At 53.6% G+C, this 22,340-nt stretch overlaps 2 protein-coding genes across 2 annotated transcripts; both read right to left on the minus strand.

The window, feature by feature from the left end:
* Window positions 1-6,009: 6,009 nt before the first annotated feature.
* LOC311201068 (keratin, type I cytoskeletal 19-like) lies at window positions 6,010-8,506 on the minus strand (the record flags this gene model as incomplete). The annotated part of the gene is made up of 6 exons (XM_084275374.1): window positions 6,010-6,270; window positions 6,398-6,523; window positions 6,829-6,990; window positions 7,097-7,253; window positions 7,526-7,608; window positions 7,973-8,506. 6 exons carry the CDS (start codon window positions 8,504-8,506, stop codon window positions 6,010-6,012), a joined length of 1,323 nt encoding a protein of 440 aa, XP_084131500.1.
* A 5,728-nt stretch (window positions 8,507-14,234) lies between these two features.
* Window positions 14,235-19,571, minus strand: LOC311201363 (keratin, type I cytoskeletal 14). Its single transcript, XM_084275744.1, has 8 exons — window positions 18,851-19,571; window positions 16,805-16,887; window positions 16,344-16,500; window positions 15,941-16,102; window positions 15,726-15,851; window positions 15,398-15,618; window positions 15,023-15,072; window positions 14,235-14,523 (listed from the first exon to the last, which is right to left on the minus strand). Exons 1-8 carry the CDS (start codon window positions 19,358-19,360, stop codon window positions 14,426-14,428), a joined length of 1,407 nt encoding a protein of 468 aa, XP_084131870.1. The 5' UTR covers window positions 19,361-19,571; the 3' UTR covers window positions 14,235-14,425.
* Window positions 19,572-22,340: the final 2,769 nt, after the last annotated feature.

Consider the following 22,340-nt stretch of genomic DNA (forward strand, 5'->3'; position numbering starts at 1 on the left):
AAGAGGTGATGGGAAGGGGAATATCCATGGGTGAGACCTCCCACTGCCTGGATGACTGAGTGGTGACCCCCCAGTCTCTGGCACTACCAACGTGCCGAGCACAGAATAAGAAGGAACAGAATCTTTCTGCATTTCTTAGTGGAGTTTGTCAGAGCTGTGTCCAGGGTCCAACCTCCAAGCCAGGTGAGCAGTAGCCAGGGGAGTGGCCAAAGAACTGGCTGTGCCAGGACCTTTCTCCAGCAGACTCTGCGATGGGAGGATATTCCAGTCTCCAGGGGACAGAGGCTCCTGTTCCCTACAGCGTGGAATTTCCCAGCAGCTCTTACTCACAAGGAGCCTTTGACTCAAGTGGGACCGTAGTTACAGGAGCAGTTGTGATAAATCCTCTTTAGGGCTGAGCATGAGCCCTGAGAGCAGCCATCGCCTCCGGGCAGAGGGCAGAGAATTGCTGGGGGGCTCAGCCCCTTCCCATGTGCTGCTGGGAGCTTCCATGGCTTTGTCACCACGACAGGAGTATCCCCAAGCATATAAAGCTGTGACCATCTTCTCATCAGCCTAAGTTAGGACTCTCCTCTCTCCAGGGAGCTAATTTCTTTCTTTACTTAGATGAGAAATGATAAAAAGCCGCCTACCCGAGGCTGGCAGCATCCTAGAATATTCATTATCCGTATGGAGCAGTGAAATAACTTGCTCAAGGACAGAGCTGGGATCCATCAGAGCTCAGGTGCCTCTGCAGTGCCTGAAATACAAGTCCACCCTCCCCTAGAAACACATCCCCTGTGCTCCCCACACAGCCTAGTTCACAGGAGTGCAAATCATGAGCAAAAAGGAGGATGGGGAGTAAATCTGGCTTTCATCAGTCATTTTGAGGAATATAACTGAAGAGAGGGTGCGGCTCCAAGAGCCAACAGAAATTAATAGAATGCCTGGATTGCTTGGAGCTTTGCTGTGCACAGTGGGTGTCCAGGAGAAGTTCCTGCACCCACATCCCGAGGCAGCAGGGCTCTGTGTGGAGGGTCCCTTTCCCTTCAGAGCTGTGGGTTTAGCAGGAGACCTTGCAGATATTGGACATCTCTCTACAGGGGGACAAGGAGCACCCACGCCTGCTTCTTTGAGGAAGAAGGAATAGGTCTTGCTCTACAAAACAAACTGGTTTGCAGCACTGAACATCCTTTTACATATGTTGGGGCTGAAAGGTCCACAGGCAGCAGAATCAGGTTTTACCAGGGAAGGTTAGAAAAGACCATGCACAGTTCTGCCAAAGGACTTATCTTTGGGATGTAACTATATTCTGTGGGGCTCTGCTGGGCTCCTGCCAGTTTCACTGGGATGAGAAACATGAGATTGATGGAGCAAATGCATCCAAAAGCCAGTCCCTGACAAACCAGACTGTATTTTAAAACCAGTGTAACTTTTACTTGGGCTCTGTGCTGGGAAGCTGCTGCTGTGCTTGCTGCAGGCATTGCCCTGCTCCATATGGAAGTCAGGGCTCTGAGCCTCGGCACTGGGACCTCGCTGCAGATCGGGCAGCAGCACGGTCCTCTCTGTAGCCATGAGCCACTGTCCTGTTCAGAAACATCCATCCATACCGGCCTTTTTCCCCACTGAACTGACTTCTTTCCCTCCACCAGCATTATTCTCTGCATCCCTGTAGCCCAGGAGCATAGCCTTGGGCCAGGACAATGGCTAGGAAAGGACTGGGCAAGTCTAAGGCTAAAACTGTCCCAGAAGGGTTTACAGCCCACATGTGAGGCAGGAGGAAGCAAGTGGTTTCCTCAGCTGGCTGTGAAGGAAGCGATGCTGGGTGGCCAGGCAGCAGGGTCAGCCCTGGCTCAGCTCAGCGTCCCTGCACACACCGTTGGGTCTTGTGGGCATGATGGGCAAGAGCAGAGACCTGGAGGTGGACAAAGCGGAGATGAGTGTAAATACAGGCACGCGGTGATGGGAAGATGTGTGGGGCTGTGGGCAGTGGAGCTGGGTCCGGCGGCACTGTGACCGTCCCGCTGCACGGGCTGTGTGCACCGTGCTGCTTCCACCCTCACTTATCTCTGGTTGACAATGTTTTCTTGTGTCAACTACAAGCAGGGTGTGTCTGGCTTGACAGCACTTCGCTTTCATAAGCATTGCTTCAGTGATGTTTGTGCAAGTTCCCTGGAATATGATTTGATCTTGTCACTTGTAATTACCATTAATAATTTGCATAATAGCCATTAGGCATCCCTTATTAAACACTTCTTTGATGTGATACTGAGCTGGCTCCAGACCTCATGCTCCCATCTTTCAAATGCAGACCAAGACTCCTCTGGCTCATGACTCACTGGTTTATACCACCATGGTTAGCAGAATTCCTGTAAGGCAAGTGAAATAATTATCACACAGCTTGTTAACAGCAGGATCCTGGGTCTTAAATACACCTCAGACACCAAGGTGATTATTTGGTTTCAGTTTCTTTCTTGCTGACTGCTCACATCTTCAAACTGCCTCTCAACATTTACTGGTGATGAAGTAGAAGCTCAGCAGAACACAGAGGTGGAGAGAACCTGGTTTCTTCCCACTGAAGCTCACAACCTTCCCTGTTCACTTTGAGAAGGGTTCTCATTTCCCTCCAGCTCCTTCCAGACAATGACAAGGCAGCCAGACGTTGCAGTGTCGGCATCTCTGGAAGCACTGCCGATTCTCATGGCAGAGTACAAGAGAACCTGTGTCAAGACAGATGGAAATACTGATGGGAGAAGGAAACCACAGCAATGCCACTGCTGCCTGGGCAGCCGGGTGCAGCGCAGGCTGGAGGGGAGCCAGGGCTGTCAGCCTGGAGCCTGGCAAGCAGAGCTCCAGAGGGCCAAGGGCACAGGCTGCTGCTCAGAGAGGCTTCTTTGGGTCTACATTTCACACTTGCACTAAAAAGGCTCTTTGTTTGGATACACCTTCAGTATGTGGTTCATGGCAGCAGTTTAAATTAGACCATGCAGCCTACTGAGCCCAGAAATCTCCTGCTTGATGATAGGAGCACTTCACTTTCTATATAATTCCTTATAAATGTTACTCAAGCCAGTAAACAAAAATGCAAACCCCACAGATAGTTACTGTGGCTGTGAGAGAGACTGTCCCTGTCTGTGTGCTTCATAAAATAGACTTTTATAGAGAAATTATAGTTCATGCATCACAGCAGCTCACGACCTGCTATTAAACAAGCAGAGAGCCTGTAATGGGGTGTAATTGCCTGTGCAGTGCGGTCCTTCACCCAGGGCTGGTCTCCAGCATTGGCAGTTTGCAACACTGGTCGGTGTATCTCGGTTTCCTCACTGAGGGTTTAACCTCTGGCATGTGCAGTCCTCAGGGATTTTCCTGGTGGTGCTGGGATTCTGCTCTGTCTGTGGGACAGAGGAGTCAGGGTGCTGAGCTCCGTCCGTGCCGCAGCTCCTGGGTCCTGCTGCCCGTGAGGAGGGACGGGATGGGTCTCGAGCCTCTGCATGCAGAAGCAGCAAGTGCAGTTGTGCTCCTGAATGTGTTTGTCATTCCTTTCGCTGGGGTAATTAAATACCAGCATCTTTGGTTTTTTTCTTGGCTGTTTGTTGCATCTTACTTTTAAAACAACTCTCCCCCACACATTAATTTGTCTCACCCTTTTATCTTCCCACATGTTGCCAGCTGGTTCTTCCTGCTTCCCTTTGCTCCAAACCCTTTTAGAGGTTCTTTATTTAGCATTTTCTGTGGGAATTCTTTTCCTCCTCCAGGAGGGTGTGTCAGGTCCAGCAGAGCTTTGTTTTAAATGACTAGTTCAGTATTAGTTGGGAAAACTTATTGTTCTTGATTTTGTCCTGTTATTGCACATACAGTCACTCAGAGGTGTTGTATATTATATTATATTATATTATATTATATTATATTATATTATATTATATTATATTATAATTTTTATCAGACACCTACTTTAATGAAAACTCGATTTGTGCTCAGAAGTGTCTTTCAGTAGCAGACTGCCTTGATGCTCCTTCCCTGCTCTCTGTCCACCCCCTGACTCTCTGCCCTCATCACCTTCTACTTCATGTCTCAGCATCAGTGAGCATCCCTCTCAGCACATCAGCTGGTCCCCTCCCTCCACCACCACCCTGCAGCCACTGAATTCAGCAGGAGCTGTGTGGCAGGTGGGGACGTGTCATGTTCTTCTTTGTCCCTTGTAATGGCTGCTTTGAGGAGGTGGATCAAGAGGCATCCCCACCCAGAGCCGTGTGATAAATACAACTGTCTGTGTTACATTTATTTTATTTACTTGTACAGGTTATTTCTCAGGTTCAAGGCTGTGTCAGGAGCAGCAGAGTTTTATTAGAGACAAGCTTGGGCAGTTGTTAGACAACTGACCACCAAAGTGAAGACCAGTGGTGGGACAGAAGCGGTGTCAGGGGATGAAGGCAGCAGGCAGCGAGGGTGGAGGAGGGCAGCCCTTCTGCAGAGTCCTTCTGACTGGTGCTGTGAGCAGAACTGCTAGTTTTGCCTCGCTTTCCCGAACGGCTTGTTCTTCCAGAGGCCTCAGGGGTATGTGCAGGGCTGGCAGGGAAGCTCTTGTCTGCAGTGACCTGCTGAGGGAGCACAGGGAAGCATCGCTTTTGCAAGGGTTTCTGCCATCCCTTTCTCTGACATTCCCCTTGCTTTTCCCTCTGCTCCCCAGCATGCTCCATGTTATGCACTGCTGACTGACTGACTCCCCCTGCAAGTTCCTCGCTGTTGTGTGGTGCCTCAGGTCTTATTTAACCACTTTTACTGCTAGCAACCCCCCAGCATCCAACATATCTTCTGTGCATGTTTGTGAGTGCCCCAGAGCTGCATCCCTTGCTGCTGCTTCCTCCCATAGCTCGGCTGATCCCCATCCTCTGCCCCCACCAGTCACACCCACACCCCTGCACGGCTGTCTCCCTGCGCTGCAGGAAGAAGAAACCACCTCCAGCCCCTCTTCATCACCCAGAAAAGCCTGGAGGTATCTCAGCCTCCTCTTGCCCAGGTAGAGCCAGACTGCAGCAGCATCCCAGGTCATACTCACAGGCTTCCAGAGGGCACCCACCTTGCACATCCTGGCCCAGCACAGGCAGGCTCAGGGCAGGCACGGCTGAACCAGGGTAGCTTTAAGCCCACCGCTTCTTCCAGCAGATGTTGGAGGGATTCCTCTTCCTGCTGACCCTCTGTGGAAAGGAGACAGCTCTGGTAATCAAAGCCCTGGAGAACTGGAGCACTGTCTTAAGCTGCTGGCCATCTCCCCTTCGAACAGGGAGGGTCATTAGGAGCAACAATTAGCATATCCTCCATCCTGCCTGCCTTGACAGCTATTGCTTTTCCATCTTGACACCCTTGGGATTACCCTGGGCTCTGAGACAAGCTCTGGCAGTAGCATTTCATCCAAGGCAACTGGCATCTTGGAACACAAACCAACTTTTCATGAAACAAATTAGGAACCAGAGGCTCCAGGAGAGCCTTTTATTCCAAACTAATGCAGGTGGTGGGTGCTCAGGCGGGTTCTGTGTGTGTACAGCCATTTAGGAGATTAGCAGCGTGCCTCAGTGTTTCAAAATCTCAGTCAATGGGAGGAAGGGAAGAGCCAACTGCTTTGCATACAAATTAAATTGCCCAAAACTTTAATTAAAATTGTTGTGTGAAACTGCAAATGTTTAGATAATTTATTGTTTCAGTTAATTTAGCTGCCAGTCCCTAATCCTGTCTTGCAAAAGCCAATAAAACTCAGGGAAGTGCTGGTATTCAGGGAAGGCCCTGCCTGGTGAAAACCACCCTTTGAGGAGCTGTGACACTGCGCCTGGCTGGGACAGCTCAGGGGGGCTTCTCCCAACTGCCCTCCCTGCCCCAAAAAGGACAGTGTGCTCGGACTTTATCAGAGCCAAATCCTCAGCTGCCTCCTGGTTTGCTCACAGGCCCTGCCTGGCAACAGGCCTGCACCGGCTCCTCACCACAGCACTGCTGTTACCACTGGATTTCCCTACCCCTGTAAGGCAAAGCGTGGAGACGTTACTGTGCCCGGGCCTGTCTGTAGTCTGCGTACATGATGTCGTGCTGTCCGCCCTCCAGCAGGCAGTGGTAGGTCTGGATCTCCTGCTCCAGGCGGCATTTCACGTCCAGGAGGGTCTTGTACTCCTGGTTCTGGCACTCCATTTCTGCCCGGATCTCAGCCAGCCGCTGCTCCACGCAGGAGATCTGGTTCTGCAGCTCGGCCAGGTATTTGTTGTAGCGACACTCGGTTTCTGCCAGAGAGGATTCCAGGTTTTCTTTCTGAGAATGGAAACGACACAAAGGGTGTGCTGGAAGCTCAGGGTCTGGTCACAGCACCACTCCAGTGGTACTGCTTTCCAAAGGGAGCTGGGGTCTCCGAGAGGTGAATCGCAGTGGTGTCACCCACCATGGTGAGCTGGGCTTGCACATTGATCTCCAAGGCCTGTAGCTGACGTCTCAGCTCGGTGACCTGTTTGTTGCTTGACTCAATCTCCTGGCTGCTTGTGATGACCTCCAGATTCACCTCCTCCACCTGCAAAGTTAGAAAAGAGCAGCCCTCTCCTCATCTCACCCCAGCAGCTCGTGCCAGGGGCTTCACCACGTTCCCTGTGCACCCCCTGCAATGCCCCTCCACCCCCCATTTACTCCCTTATGACCCTGTGACACCATGGGATGGCCCCTCTGCTGTGTACAGAAGGAGTGGGCAGTACAGTCACATGCTGAGCCCACCCAGGACAGCACTGCTGATACTGACACCCCCAGTAAATGTTCTCAGCCTCCCGTTTGGCCCTTTCCCCACCCAGCAGCGTGGGGCACAGCTCCGTGCACATGCCGTACCTTGCAGGCATACCACTGCTCCGTCTCCTTGCGGTTGCGCTCCATCAGCGTTTCATACTGGCACCTCAGGTCCTCCAGGATCTTCCTCAGGTCTGGGCCAGGGCAGGCGTTGACCTCCACACTCACATCTCCAGTCGCCTGTTTCCTCAGACAGTTCATTTCCTGCAGAGAGTACGGCCCCGTGTCAGCAATATTCACCCGGGGGGGGGGGGAGGGGAGGGTAGATTTTCCTTCTTTCTCATTATTTCTCTAAAAGGGGTAATCTGACCTCCTCATGGTTTGTCTTGAGACAGCACATCTCTTCAGTGAGAGCCTCGCACTGCAGCTGCAGGTCAGTCCTGCAGCTGGCCAGCTGGTCCAGGACGGGCCGCAGGTTGCAAATGTCAGCGTCCACGTTCTGCCGGAGACCACATTCAGTCTCATACCTGAGGCACAGGCAACAGAGACAGGTCAGCACGGCAGGACACCATGGCCAGCCTGGGCTTGGGGTCATGGGGAAACAATTTAGGACTGAGTTCTTCTTTTGCCTCGGGCAAGCAATGCTGGGCACCCTGCCAGCGATATCCATGCTGCTCGCAGAGAGCTGCGCTTCCCTGTGGCAGAGTGACAGCAGTGCCAGGATGTCCCCAGCACCATCATGCACCTGCCCTTCCACACGCACTGGGAACCCCTCGGTCCAGCACAGGACCCTACTCACTTCACTCTGAAGTCATCAGCAGTCATCCGGCTGTTATCAATGTTCAGAAGGATTTTGTTGGTCTCCATGGCTGCACAGAGGATCTGGAAGAGAAAATGCAGGAGAGGGAGGGAGAGATTTTGGCTGGTGGCTTCCTCTGGCTTCTCTGGAGGAAATACCTACCTGGGGTCACACAGACCACGTATTTTATAAGGGTTTCTTATATAGGGAGCATTGATCAGTTAGATCACACTGGGGAAACTCCAGCTTGGTGGAGCAGGCAGAGCTGAAACTTTAGCCCTCTGTAAATGCAGCATCCTCCACCCCCACCCCAAACTGCCCCGTGCGAATCACTCATTGCTCCCTGGGCACCTCTGGAGTCACAGCGGCCGTTTGATGTTGGTCTATCCACAGGCACAAGCAAAGCCCAAAGAAATACTAGATTTTGCTTGAAAAGCAGCAATTTACCTGGTTCTGAAGGTCTTCGATTTCCTTATGAAAGCAGCTGTAGTCCCGGGGCTCGCAGCTGGGCCCCACCTTGGCGTACCACTCCCGGATCTTGCACTCGAGGTCAGCATTGTCCCCCTCCAGAAGTCGCACCTTGTCCAGGTAGGAGGCCAGGCGATCGTTGAGGTTCTGCATCGTCGCCTTCTCGTTGTTAGCAAACAAGATCCCATCACCGCAGCCGGGGCCAGCCCTGGTGAAGCCACCGCCAGTGCCACGAGTGCAGATGCCTCCACCACTGAATCCAAGGGCAGAACAAGCCCTCTGGGCAGCTCCGAAGCTCCCACCAGCAGCACTGTTGGTGCTCAGCTGCTTCCCAAGAAATCCCTCGCTTAAACTGCCACCAGAAAAACTGCCGGCCGCACCGCCTAAGTCATAGGCAGCGTATCTTCCCGAGGAGGTGGAGGAGACCTTCCTTCCGCTCCCAGCCGCGGAGCTGCCGGCGCTGCCTCTGCCCTGGGAACAGGCAGTAACGACCTGCCTGACGGCACAGCTCATGGTGAGAGCACGAGGATCTGACGCGGAGCCCAAGGCGAGCTGCACAGGTCGCTGCAGGAGCCGAATGTGATCCCTCTGTCCCCACAGCCCTGTATTTATACCACCCCTCGCGGATGCTGCCACTGGAGAAGGGCTGTTTATTCTTCCTCCTGTGACCTGGCTACTGCTAATTTATTATTTCTTTTCCGCCTGGAAATATTTCCCCAAAGGCGTTTGTCTCCCCAAATCCCACAACAGAAAGGTGCTTTGGTTAACAGAAGCGTGTTTCAAAACTACATCAAAAATGTTACTTCCTGAATCATCAGGTCTGACTTGTGATGACAGCTAAACACCAGTGACACAAAACGCAACGATACCCGAGAGCGCCCGGGGAGTGAAACACCACGGCAATTACCCATCCCCAGTGTGGCGAGGCTGCCCAGAAAGGGAACGCTGTGGGAAAGCTGGCCTATCTGATGGAGCCTCTTCGACCCCTTGGCGGCCAGAATCAAGGGTGTCCCCCCATCCAGCTACCTCGGGGTCCCTGAGGCTGCAGCCAGGAGACCACCCTGCCTCGTGCTGCCTCTCAGTGAGGGTCCATCCCAACCTGCATGGCCATCGGTTGAGTGAGAACCTGCAGGTGTGAGACCTCGAAATGCCCTTCTCTTGGAGAGCCCAGGGAAGGGCTGTGCTCAGCACAGCAAGGATTGTTTGCTGCTTCCTTCTCCTGCATGCATCCAAACACTATCCCCTTCAGTTTGCTCTACTGCTTTCAAGGGTAGAACCACAGAGTCATGGAATCCTCACACTTGGAAAAGTCCTTCAAGATCAAGTCCAACTGTCAGTGCTCCACCACCGTAACCTCTGAACCATCTCCCACATCCACCTGATTTTGAACAGCTCCAGGGATGGTGATTCTACCACCTCCCTGGGCAGCCAGGGATGCTTCACCATGCTTTCAGTGAAGAATGGCTACCTCCTGAGTACCAAACAGTGCAGCCAGCTGCGAATGTTCACCGAGGGAGGATGGGCATGTGGGGTGTTCATAAGGTTTCTGTACATGGAGAATTTTGGGAGCTGCCTGATCCTTTGCAGGTCTGACCCAGTTCCCACCAACACTGGGAATTCTCCAGATGCAATCTGAGGAAAATGTGTTAGATTTAGAAAAGACACTAGAAAAGGTGATGTTTTAGAAAGAGAAAAATAATGTTTTAAACCTATTTTTAGTCTTGGAATTCTGGATTGAGGGAGAAAGGGAATAATTACAATGTTCTGTCATCTGAATCTCTCCTTTTATTAATACTATTAACACAGCCCTGCTAATCCTGGCTGGCTTTCAGCCGGGAGTTGCTCAGCGTTGGCGCTGGCATCAGGTCGCCTGGACACATCACACAGAGGATGCGTCAGGGCTGCCCGATCCAACAGTATTGCTTATGCCAGCTGGGGAAGTTCATTAGTCTTGATTGTATCTTGACACCGCAAATCCAGAAGACCTTAAATGTGGTGTGGATTCTGTGCATGTCCACCCTTCGTTAGATCCATAATGAGCATGTGAAGCCCGTGCCATGGTGCTGTGGCACGCCTCACTGGTGGCAAGGTCCTGAGAGGAGGCTGTGGAGCCTGGAGCAGCCCCACAGCCACTCGCGCTGCCCAACCAAGAGTGAATCAGGAGCAGAACTGGTCAGCATCTGCCTTTTGCCATAGAAGGACTGCAGAAATAATGCCACTCATTTAATTCAATCAGAAACGTGTGGTACTTCATTCTTCAGTGAGAAAAACTAAAGCATTAATGATGGAGGCTTTTCCTACTCTTGATAACGAAGCAGAGCTGTCAGCATTTCTTCCTCTATTTCTTCAGAGCTTGCCATAGATCTCCAGAGCCAGTGGTGATGAGAATTTCTACAGCTTTTGTAAAGGAGAATAATTTCAGACTTGATGTTTCTGGGTCTGTGTGTTCTGTGGCAGCTTTTTTCCTTTCCAGAATTTGAATCCTTATGGAAACCAGCTCTTGCTTTTACTCTGGAGCACAGACCTGCCAGCAGTCACAGTCCTTCTTTCACTAAAAGAGATTCTAATTTTTCCATGAGGAGATATGGTAATGACGGTATCTACATACGTAATAGAAGGCTTCTTCCAGAATTAACTTTCATTGGCTTCCAGACTGGAGTCTGCAGAGGGAAATTTGCTCAACCACAGCCTTGTAGCCAGCCAGGGGCACTGCCACTGATGAGCCGTCCTCGGTTGACTCGGGAGCCCCTCGCAGACGGCGCTGTGCCCAAGGGAGTGAGAGGAGGAGAGGAATGATGGTGTGCAAGGCTTTCCCGGGGGGCGTTTCACAATCAGCACCGCGAGCCTGGGGAGGAAAAATTATTACTTCAAGTAACAAATGAGCAGAAAAGCCTCCCCAGGGCAAAGCTGTTCCCATTTAATCAGCTTTGTGAAAAATAGAAAGGAATTATCCTTCAGCTCGGCAATTGCGTCTTGTGCTGTGTGGGGACAGCAGGGTGGTGGCAGAGGATGGGCATGGTGGCAGCATTCCCAAGGGTTGTTCTGCTGCACAGAATGGTCAGGTTCAAAGGAGCAGTGACAAGGAGACAGCGAGATGAGGTTTCCCCAGCAGGAAACCCTTTGGCTTTTTCTTAGGCTGATGTGTACTGCAGTACAGAAGGAACAATGTGCCCCCAAGTAGGAGACCCAGCATTTCACGTTATTACAGACATTCCCTGAGTCAGCAGCTACTTTCCTTCTCCAGAGAACTTCCCCACAGACCCAGTGACTCAGGCACAAGACTGGAGCCCAAGTTCCTGCAGTGCCCAAGCTGCTGGCCACCACCCAACATCACTGCCAGCCCAGCCAGGGAGTGCCAGGGAAGGGGAGCTGAGCACCAGGCGCTGTCTGGCATCCACCAGACGCCAGCTCTGGCTTCTGCACATCCCACCAGCCCTCAGGAGCCGTGTCAGGGAGTCCTGAGGCAGAGAGAGAACTATGGGCAGCCCTGGCTTCTGTCAGCTAAATCCCCATGTTTCACCTACAGAAAATTCATGTGTTCACTATTTGCAAAGCCTTTCCTTATCTCATTACTGAGGCAATTGTCCTCATTGTCCTCCCTCTCTTTTTCTGCGGGTTATTGGCTGTACCGAAACTGATCTTCATCTCAGCAGTGACACCAGGTGCTCCAGGGTTCTGATCCCAACTTTGCAAATCACTGTAGGGAAACCATTCAGCTTCTCCACGTCTCAATTTCATGCTGTGTGGGATGGAAGCAGTGATAACAGCAATCCTCCTTCTCGAGGGCGCTGTAAAAACTCTCTGGGTGCTTTAAACCACGGAGCTTTAAAGACTGGAAACCTGATGCTCATTTTCAGCGCTGTTCACTGTGAGCATTCTTGCTGCTACATATCCTTTGACACCAGCTCACCCTTAGCATTTCTCTCTGTGGCTCGGCTGATGAAATTCCTGTAGAAGACATGCTTGGGTGGCCTTTTTTTGGTTTGTTCTCCACTAAAGTTTCACCCTTGTTTGCTGCAGCCTTGCTTCTCTAACTCCCTGTTGAATCCTAACAGGGCTTTTGTTCTCATGCTTGCGGCGTTCAGACGTGTTGAGTGCTCTCCAAAACCAGTGTTTGTCCATCTCTGGGGTGTGACAATTTGTGTCATAGATACCACCCATGTGAGGCAAAAGGTAACAGGAAAAGATGAATCTCCTGATGGTTTTGTGGTGTTTCCCATTTTCAGAGTGCTGTAGGTAACCCAGTGGTAACGGGGTTACTCAGAGCTGTACTCAGAATTTAAACTGGTTTTATTGATGCAAATTTGTGTTGGTGAATAAGGAAAACTCCTGATAAGATCCTCCCAGTGGGACTGGACCAACTGGTGACAAACCTGGGTTTTCCATCACCACTCCCAGCTCCTCTCCAGTATTCATTCCTGCTGACGGGTGTAAATGGGTGTCCAAGCACTGGGTGACAGATACCATAGATAACTAAATATGCCCTTGATAAATCCCTCTCTTGTGTCCTTTTGGCTGCAGCATTGACCATGCCATACTGTGCGCCCAGCAGAGCCAGATACTCAGACTGACATCTCCTTTCAGCCTCCTAGTTAGAGGTAATCCGTAACCTTTGTGATTTTCAGAAAGCCTGAATGAGCAGGGGCATTCTGCAGGTGGCTCTAGATTTTAAACGCTGCCAACCACAATGGAGCTATAGCAGCTTTCTTCTGATGGAAACAAAAAACCCACCTTTGAGTTGATCCAGAACTTCCAGCCTGGACCTGTGCCCATGGCCACGGTCTGAGCTTGATGCTAAAAGATGTTTTGCTGGATCTAGTTTTTCGTTTTGAGATAGTTCTGGCTCCCTTGGCTTGGAGGAGTTCCTCTTTCTGCAGGGAAGGTCTGTTGAGAAGCGTGGTACAGCCAGAGAACTCAGCACTCTGGTCTGCATTTCACATCCTACCCTGCTCCGTAACTGCTGAGCCGTAACACGGGCTGATAACATCTCTTCACACTCCCTTTTCTGGAAAGACCTGGCAGGTTCCCCACTTCTTCGATCACCTTTCCTCTCTGCTTGTCTTGTCATGCACAGCATGACATCAGCCACCCTTTTCCAGGGGCTGTGCCAGCCAGGGAGCATGCCTCTATAATTGTCCAACACGGACTGCGGTGCTTGGAGGAGGCCAAAGGAGAATGAATCACCAGTAACAATCCAACAGACAGATGTGCTCAGGTTCAGCTGCACAACCTCCTTGTACATCATTATGAGTGAAGGGAAGCTGGTTCCCTGCAGACTGTGATCTTTCCCTTTTGTCTGGGGCTCAAATCCGTGTTCCTGAGGTGGGTGATGACCACACGGTCTGTGATGGGGCAGAGCTCCCAAGTGCTGCTGGCCAGAAAGCATGAAGTTAAGATCTCAATAATTCCATTGGGGTTTTGGAGTCTGAAATGATTTCCTGTACTAGCAAGCCTGCAGGACGTGTCTGCTGTGCGACCAGCAGAGGAGCATCCTTTGGAGGACAGTGGGCAAGGCCGGACGTGGTACCCAGCTGCCGGTGCACCAGCTGCATCCAAACCTGGCCTGGCCTGGCCTGGCCTGCAGCAGTGTTGGCATGTGGCACTAGCTGGGGTGCTTAAGAGGATTTCAGCAGTGATCTCTGAGATGCCATGGTGATAAGAGTTACTGCTGCTCATCCCTCCCAGATTAGGCAATGGTTACTTTAGAACCTGTTAGGTGCAGCCCTCAGGCAACCTGAAAAGACCTGTGTGACTCAGTGTGCTTCACAGTGTGATTTAAAGGCAGCCAAGCAAGACAGAAGGCATGTGTGTGTAACACCAGCCACCCTGACGTCATGCTCCTGAGCTGGAACCGACACATGGCAGTTGGAGTCTGGCTGAAGCCATTTAAATTCAGCTTGCAGGAGAAAGTGCTTCTGTCAGAGCACTGAGCACTGTTTGTTTGTTGGGAGCCACATTGACTTCAGACATCATCCTTCCACCGTGCCTCCACTTCACCTCAAACGTCAGACCTCTCTGGTTGGTGTCTGTGTTGGTCCTGTGTGTTTCTGGCCAGTGACCTCAGTGAAAAAGCTCTCAGATCGGGTTTGTTTGCTCCCCTGTCCCTCTGCTCCCCTCCTCTTGCTGGCTCCTTCTTGTGGTTGCTCAGGACTTTCCCTGGCAAGAAAACACAACCCCGAGGCCTGGAGAGATTGTGTATCAGTGACAGACAAGTCTGCAGTTGCATGAACAGGGAGAAAAGCTTTATTAAATGTGTACAGAGTGCACGATGGCACGCGTGCGGAATGAGGGTAGAACAGGAAGGAGGGGTGAAGGAATGAAGCTGACGACTTTCTGTGCCACAACCCCATCACATGCAGCCTGGGACAACGCTTGGCTCAGCTCCCTGCTCTCCGGAGCCTGGGGTCAAGGGTCACAGAGCTGCTGGCTGTCCTAGCGAGTGGTGAGCGCAACCTGCTCCCGAGAGGAGACCACCTTCCCATCCTGCACCTCCTCCACGATCGTGCGGACCTGGCGGGAAGACGTCATGCCTGCCAAGGGAAAGCAGAGGACAGTTATTTGGGGGGCAGGGAGGAGGGGGGATTCTTTGACATGTTGTCAGGTATTCCATGTTCTAAAGGACATGGAAAATACTGGGAGATACTGTTCCAAGAACCCCCCATGGAGGGGGGGAAGCCAGGCTGATGGGAAGGGTCCAGAGGCAAAAGGCACCTTCCCTAAATGTGTGGTGCTGCTGGATTTTGCCAGGCTGTGTAAAGCCAGAGCAGCAGCTGCTCAGTCACAAGGCCCACATCAGGGACATCATTCCTGTGGGAGTGTCAGGCCCTTCCTCTCCTGACAGCTTTCCCATGGTTTACAGCTGAGAGACACACACAGGCTCTCGGCTGCTGTCACCCCAGTCGGGGCAGCACAGCAGCAGTGTTCACCCCACCAGCATTCACCCCACCAGCATTCACCCAATGGTGTGAGAGCTGTGGTAAAAGCAGGGCTCTGTTTGTGATAGACATGTGTAGTGAGATTGGTTCTTACTGTCTCTGCCGGAGTGTGAGGACATGGCGGAGGAGTACTGGGAAGAGATGCTACAAGAGGAGGAGAGAAACAAAGAGAAGTTAGGGACAAAACCTTTTGTTGTTACATAGGCTCTGAATTCAGGCAAGAGGAAAATTCCCACAGCAGTTGTAAAGCTGCTGCTCTGCCCTGCTCGGTGTGTCCTGGAGGGGGTCACAGCTTCTGCCACAGTGACCGGTGCCAGTCACAGCATCTCACTGTGGTCAGGGAGCAGGCACAGGTCCCCAGGGCAGCCATAGCTGCAACTACCCCAGAGCTGAGTCCCGAGAAAGCAGAGTGTGTGTCTGTAGCCCATCTCCTCCCAACCCGCCTCCCACACGCAGCCCCTCCACGTACTGGGCATCCTCGCCCTCCAGCAGCCGGCGGTACGTGGCGATCTCCTGCTCCAGGCGGCACTTGACGTCCAGGAGGACCCTGTACTCGTGGTTCTGCCGCTCCATGTCGCAGCGCAGCTCAGCCAGCTGCTCCTCCACGCTGGTGATCAGCCCCTGGAGCTGGGCCAGCTGCGTGCCGTAGCGGGCTTCCGTGTCGGCCAAGGTGCCCTCCAGTGCCGCTTTCTGTGGGCAGGGCAGAGGGATGTGCTCAGGGGGGCACATGGGGCATAGGGAGGGGAGCGCCCGTGCACACCCTGTCCCACGCCCTGTGTGCCCCCCGCCCCTCGTACCGTGCTGAGCTGGGACTGCAGGTCGATCTCCAGGCTCTGGATGGTGCGTCGCAGCTCTGTGATCTCCGTCTTGCCGCTCTGGAGCTGCTCCGTGTTGATGGCCACCTCCCGGTTCAGCTCTTCCGTCTGTGAGCAGGCAAAGCCGTTCCAGCCCCGGCGAGCAGGCGCAGCCGAGGGGCCCGCACGCCGCCCCGCGCTGCCCCCACCCAGCTCACCTTGCTGAAGAACCACTGCTCGGCGTCCCGGCGGTTCTTGTCGGCCAGGCTCTCGTACTGCTCCCTCATCTCGGCCAGGATCTTGGTGAGGTCGATGCCGGGGGCAGCGTCCATCTCCACGCTGATCTCTCCGCCCACCTGCCCGCGCAGGGCATTCATCTCCTGCCACGAGAGACACACGATGCGTCACAGTGACCCCAGCGCATCCCCGCCGTGCCCAGCGGCTCGCCAGGCAGGGCAGGAACCCACAGCCCTTCTCCTGGTTTCTGTTTCTCTCTCCCCCAGCCCGGCGTCTCCCCCCAGCCCTAATTGCAGAGACAACCCGTGCCTTCAGCCAGACCCCTTCTCATGGTGCACGAGGCTCCTTTTGTAGGGCCCAGCCTGAACCTGGCTCTGGGCTCACCTCCTCGTGGTTCTTCTTCAGATAAGCCAGCTCCTCCTTCAGGTTCTCAATCTGCATCTCCAGGTCAGCTCTGGCCAGGGTCAGCTCATCCAGGACCCTGCGCAGGCCATTGATGTCGGCCTCCACGCTCATGCGCAGAGCCTGCTCTGTCTCGAACCTGCAGACACAGACACAAGCGGTTGCACCATGTAGCCTGGTTGGACACAGACATTTTCCTGTTGTTTCTTTCCTCAGCTTTCTGCCAAGCATCCTGTATCTCAAACGTTCATGCACGGCTCTCCGCAGTGCAGGGCTGTCAGGCAGTGCCATGGCTGGGATGGGATGCTCAGGTCCCAAATGCCACAGATTCAGTGAGCAGTGACTCAGTGGAGCCACTTCACTCACAGAAAGCAAAGCAAAGCCTTAAGCTCCCTGTCCTGTCCTTCCCCTCTCAGAAGAGCTCTCAATGGCTTTGGACTTACTTGGTCCTGAAGTCATCCGCCGCCAGCCTGGCGTTGTCGATTTGTAGGACAATGTTGGCATTTTCGACAGTTGCAGAAAGAATCTGGGTGAGGGAGGAATAAAAGGAAGGAAATGGGTGAAACAGTATTTCCAGAGGATGGCAAGTGCTGCCTGAGCTCCCATCCAGGACCAGGGCAGCGCTGGAGCCTGTACCTGTTTGGCTGGGCACAATCCAGCCGGACGCTGGTGCTCAGCCACTCATGGGCACTGACTGGGTCTGTGTGGACACCAGCACCACAGCCCATGGCTCTGCCAGGGCAGCATCACCAGCCGCTCACTCCATGCGAGTCCTGGCAGCGCTCCGAGCTTCGCCTGGCAGTGCCGAGCATCCCAGCTGGGAGGAAGGGCTGAGGGAGGAGTGGCTGGTGCCTGGATTGGTTTGCTTTCATAATTACACCCGAGGTGCAAATATTTGTTCTGGGATTTGGAAAATGATTGGCCATTTAATGAGCAGCAATTTCTGTAGCCACAAGCTAATGAAAAGCTCTGGGTGAGTTCTGGTGCTCCGGGGGATATCCCAGCGTTCACCCGGGAATATCCATGTGCGTTTCTCCAGCTGCAGTGAGGTTGGGGGGGAGGGAAGGGTCTGTCTCCCTCCGAATCATGAGCAGGGTGCTTCACAAAGACCTTGTTCCAGGCTGCTGACAGCTTCAGCCTCCACAATTTTGTGTGTTCTGGAGTGGAGCTGGAATTGGAGCAGCTTTGGGGGTAAGAGGGTTCACTCCAGGGTGAAGCCCCAGGGAAGGAGCTCAAAAATGCCAAGTATGTGACCTCCCTCAGGGCTGACCTGGAGCCTGTCCCACTACTACCCCATGTGCCTGGCAGAATTCACCTGGGGACTGGCTGCTGCCACCGCCCAGCCCCACACACAGCCCCCACCCACCCCCCCCTACACCCCCAGGAGCCAGAGCTGCCTCGGGATGCTGCCATCTCCGTGCCATCTCCCTGCACCTCCCTAGGCAGGGGTGAGGGAGCTGGGTGATGAGTAATCTGGGGGGCGATGGCAGGGTGGGAGGGAAAGGACAGATCCTGGTGCTTTTGTTCAAGGACCTTTGCCTAAAACTGGCCAGGGAGCTGCTAAGAATAAAGAAACAAGGTTGGCCATGAGTCAGCTGCTGTGTTTGGGAGCGTGGCACCCCTGGCTTCAGACAGAGGGGGATCCACCCTGGGTGATCCCACCCCTGTATTTTCTCTCCAGTCTGCTTGTACCTCCCAAAGAACACCCATCCCACAGTGCAGTTTCCTTTTTTAACCTCTGCCTTGTGCTTTTGTAGCTGTTTTGCCCCAGCTGGCAGCTGAGCATCACACAGCTGCTCATCTGCTTCCCCCAACTCCAAGGAAAAAAGGGAGGAAGGAAAAAGGAAAGGGAAGACAAAGGCAAACCTGGTGGGTTGGGATAAGAACAGTTACTGGGACAGCACAGCAAGGGAGGAATAACAACAATGGGACTTCATAGCAAAACATACAAAACTGGTGGTGCACAATGGGGTTTCTCATGGAACCACCCAGCTCAGGTGTGGAACCGGACAGGGAATGGGGCTGGGAAGGATCTGACTCGTAGGGTATTTGTAAGAATGATTTATCAGATCCATTTGCATATTGTTAGTAGGGAACGGTGCCCAAGAGATAACGTGTCCCTGCCTGCAGAGAGCTGGACCAGGAGCCTGGCGAAGGGAGCGCAGGTTCAGCTCACAGCTCCGTGGGGAAATGGCTGGTGCGGCACCACGTGCCCTCTGCATCAGGAGCCCCAGGCCAGTGTCCCACAGCCTCTGACTGCTGCTGTCCTGCCCCAGCCAGGCAGCAGAGACCCGGCTCGTGCCAGGGGAGGGACATGACTGGCAAACCGCTGCTCAGGGATCAGAACAGCTACTCCAAAGCCTGTTCCTTCTGTCTTCCCTGCTCACACCAATCACCTGCGTGTGTCAGGACTCTTCACCTCTTAGGAACAGGGTCATCTTTTAAAAAGTGACTTTAACAAAGGTGTCTTGGTTATGACAGCATCCTACCTTGTTCCTGAGCTCCTCGATCGTCCTGTAGTAGGGGCTGTAGTCCCGCTCTGGACCAGGTCCCTGCTTCTTGTACCATTCCCGGATCTTGACCTCCAGGTCAGTGTTGGCCTCCTCCAGCGCTCGCACCTTGTCCAGGTAGGCAGCCAGGCGGTCGTTGAGGTTCTGCATCGTCTCCTTTTCACCGGCTGGGAGGATGCCATCGCCACCTCCGAAGCCACCTCCAAAGCCACCTCCAAGGCCAGCCCCAAAGCCAGCCCCATAGCTACCCCCAAAGCCGCTGCCGAAGCCGCCCCCCACGCTGCTGCAGTAGCTGCCCCCGTAGCCACTTCCGAGCCCAGAGACAACGCGGGAAGAGACAGAGTAGCTGCCAGAGCCTCCATGGACGCTGGGAGCTCTGTAGCCTCCTCCCCCAGCCCGTATGGAGGAAAGCCTGCTGGAGCCTCCCCCCAGGCCACCAATGCCCTTGAGGGAGGTGGAGGAGGAGTATTGCCTGACAGTGGTGCTCATGGCGAAGGTTGCTGGGCTGGAGGGCTGGAGACAGACACCTGGCTTGGCTCGGCAGTGCAGGCAGCAAGTGCTGGCTTCCCCCTGGCTTGGAGCCCTTTATAGCCGGGGCAGGAGGCGTTGCCGGCGCTTTTTTTTTTTTCTGTTGCATTCCTGATGATTTTCATCACTCCCAAAATCTGAGCCAACTTCCAGAATCGTCATTTTTACCTTTGTTCTATTCATGCTTTTTGTCATATTCCACGAGAAAATTTCTCCCTCACAAAGGCAGCTTTGTGCTCGTCCCGTTCCCAGTCAGTTCGTCGGGTGTGATTCAAAGGAGGAGGCTCCTCGCTCAGGGCTACATTTAATGCTGCTCTGCACTGTCAGCTCTGGAATGGAGCTGTTAGCAGCGCTTCGATGGACTCAGCCAGCATCTCTTTCACTGCACCTTGTCGTCCCAGCAGTTCCCCATCGTGGGGACAACCACAGTGTCGTGAGGCTCCAGCCCTGGAAGCACAGCAGTGCCAGAAGGAGTGAGGCCACCAACCCCAGGAACACACATCTGCTCTGTTGCCTGCAGACACGGGGATGGTTTGTCATGAACAGGGGAGTTTGTGCTTCAGGGCTCATTCGGTGCTTCGCTGCGCTTCGGAGACCACCCGAGTGGAGGGATATAAAAGGCAATAAGCAGGGGACGTTTTTTCTTGTTCTTGGGGAACAAGAGGCCAGCAGATGGCTCAGGAGGGGCAGGGTCTGGCTACTACCTGGTGCAACTTCAGAATGGTGAGATGCTCCAGGAAAAACTGTTCAGTGGTGTAATGTAGGCCCAGGATATATGGAGACCCCCTGGCCCCTACACACTGTGGACAAGAGAGCACAACGCAGACAGTGACACAGCTTAGCAGCTAACCATGCTGCCTGTGGTGGAGAGATCCCTGACCCTGGGATCTCTCAGTTGTGACCAGGGAGGAAACTTGAGCGTGAGCTCGGAGCTCCCAGCTCCTGTGTGAGCAGAGCTTCAGGTGAGACACCGGCTGTGTCTCAAGAGCAAGAAGGCCCCGGGCACGGTCAGCTCCGCGGCCTGCGCTCCGTGAGGCCCTGCGTCACGGGCTGAACCGCAGATCGCAGTGTCACTAGCTAATAATGCAGGGTGTGGAGGAAGAGATCATTCTCATGTGTGTACATGGTGAATGTTTGACTGTCTTCACAGACAGGCCCCAACAACCCCTTCCAAACAGCCAAGTTCTTCCTTAGATCGTTTGCCAAAGGAGGGGGGAGCGAGGATGGAAATAAGCGGCAGAGGTATGTGTGTAAGTAGCCTCAAAGGGCACAGGCTCCCTCCCCTCCATCTGAAGGAAGCTGGAAACGATACAGGAGCGGGATGTGCCCCTGGGATATCAGAAGTGCAGGGAGCAGCATTCCCATTTACCACTGGTGAAGGGGAGAGGTCGGTGCGACTCAGAACCAGGGCACTGGCATCTCCAGCGTGTCTGCTCTGGTTTGGTCCCTCAGCAGCAGCATCTTCTTGTTGCGTGAGCTGGGCAGGGGGCCAGCAGACACCCACTCCCTGCTCATCCTCCCCAGGTGTGGATGGCACAGGCGCAGCAGCATGGGGGCGGCCGGGACACGCAGCTCCAAGGAATGTGCTTAACTTCCTCACCCGGGGAACAGCGAAGGGCAGAGCCACAGGCTGTCTATGTGGAGTGGGACTGCCGGTGACAAAACCAGCCCCCTGCAAGCCCAAGCTGCAGCCCTGATGTGAGCAAAGCCCTGGGAGCAGTCGGCCAGCCGGACTCACCTGCTTCCCGCAGGCCAACTGTAGCGGGAATACCTGTCCCGTTCCTCAGTTACCGACCTGTTGCTCTTCCCATGGAGCTGCCTCAGCTTCCAGCTCCTGTTTCCTATTAAACCACATGTCATAAAAGTGCCCGTTGCTCAAAATATCTGTGATATTTTGATAATGCCACAAGGCAGCAATTAAAACCGTGAGGTGTTAATTAAGACTTAAAACAGCATATTAAAAACTCTAAGGCGTTATTTACATGACCTTCCGTTGAACACAACCACAAATGGCTGCGTGCTGGTTGTAACACTCCCTTGTAAATCAGGAGCAACTCTGAAATCGGGTTCTGCCTCTGGTTTCTGACACTCGCTCACTGTCGGCCTTTTTCTTCCACATTTCAGAACCAGAACGCCAGTTTGATGGCACAACAGCCATTTCATGTAGCACATCAGTGTTTAGACACTCCAGACACTCCTACTTCCAGAGGAAAGAGGAGATGCAGTTCTAGCTTCCAGCAGACCCCAGGAGGAAACCACCTGGAGAAGACCTCTCCACTGTGTGGGTTTGCCTCAGCATCATAGAAAAGTCCCCTAAAATGAGCTGGAAAGCCGCTCCTTCATGTCTCTCTCTGAAGTGGTCCTTTATCTTGGATAACTCAGCACAGCCGTGCAGCCAAGCCATCTCTGGAGTCAGACCTCGCTTGGTGAGACCTGCCTCCAGCTGCCGCCGCCTGCGGCTCCCTCCTCAGTGGTTCCTTAAGGTCAGGATGAAATGCTTAAGGCAGGAGAGGGTGAACATCTGCTTTCCACACCTCCCTCACAATTTGCAGTAGTGGGAGTAATTAAAAGAGGGGATTTTGTTAGCAAAGTATTGTTTTTTGTTTCTATAGCAACACGGGTGTGCCCAGACTTCTCCAGGAGAATAAAGCAGGGATGAATTCCACGAGGCACCTTCAGCATCCCCAGGCCCGGTGTTGTGCGGGCGGCAGCTGGAGGGGCACAACCACTGCGGGGGGCTTGGAGGAACCACGGGAGGTGTTGGTGGCCCCTGTTCCATGGGGACCACAGGGGGTCCTTTGGGGCATTCCTGCAGCCTGTGTTCATCCTGACCCTTCTTGGGCATCTAAGCGCAGGCTGGGCATCACCCGGGCTCATCAGCCCTGCCGCACGGGGCGCTGCTTGTGCGGCACCCCCTGGCTCCTGCAGAGGTGTGGGAGCA

The sequence above is a fragment of the Gallinula chloropus genome (genome assembly GCF_964237585.1).
Source record: "Gallinula chloropus genome assembly, chromosome: 26".
Classification (NCBI taxonomy): Eukaryota; Metazoa; Chordata; class Aves; order Gruiformes; family Rallidae; genus Gallinula; species Gallinula chloropus.

Coding starts and splice junctions, on each gene's coding strand:
- LOC311201363 (XM_084275744.1), bottom strand. CDS start 19,360: ATGAGCACCACTGTCAGGCAATACTCCTCCTCCACCTCCCTCAAGGGC. Junction 15,619..15,725: donor TGCAGTCCCAGCTCAGCACG/GTACGAGGGGCG, acceptor CCCTGCCCACAG/AAAGCGGCACTGGAGGGCAC. Junction 14,524..15,022: donor CTCACACTCCGGCAGAGACA/GTAAGAACCAAT, acceptor TTCCCTTGGCAG/GCATGACGTCTTCCCGCCAG.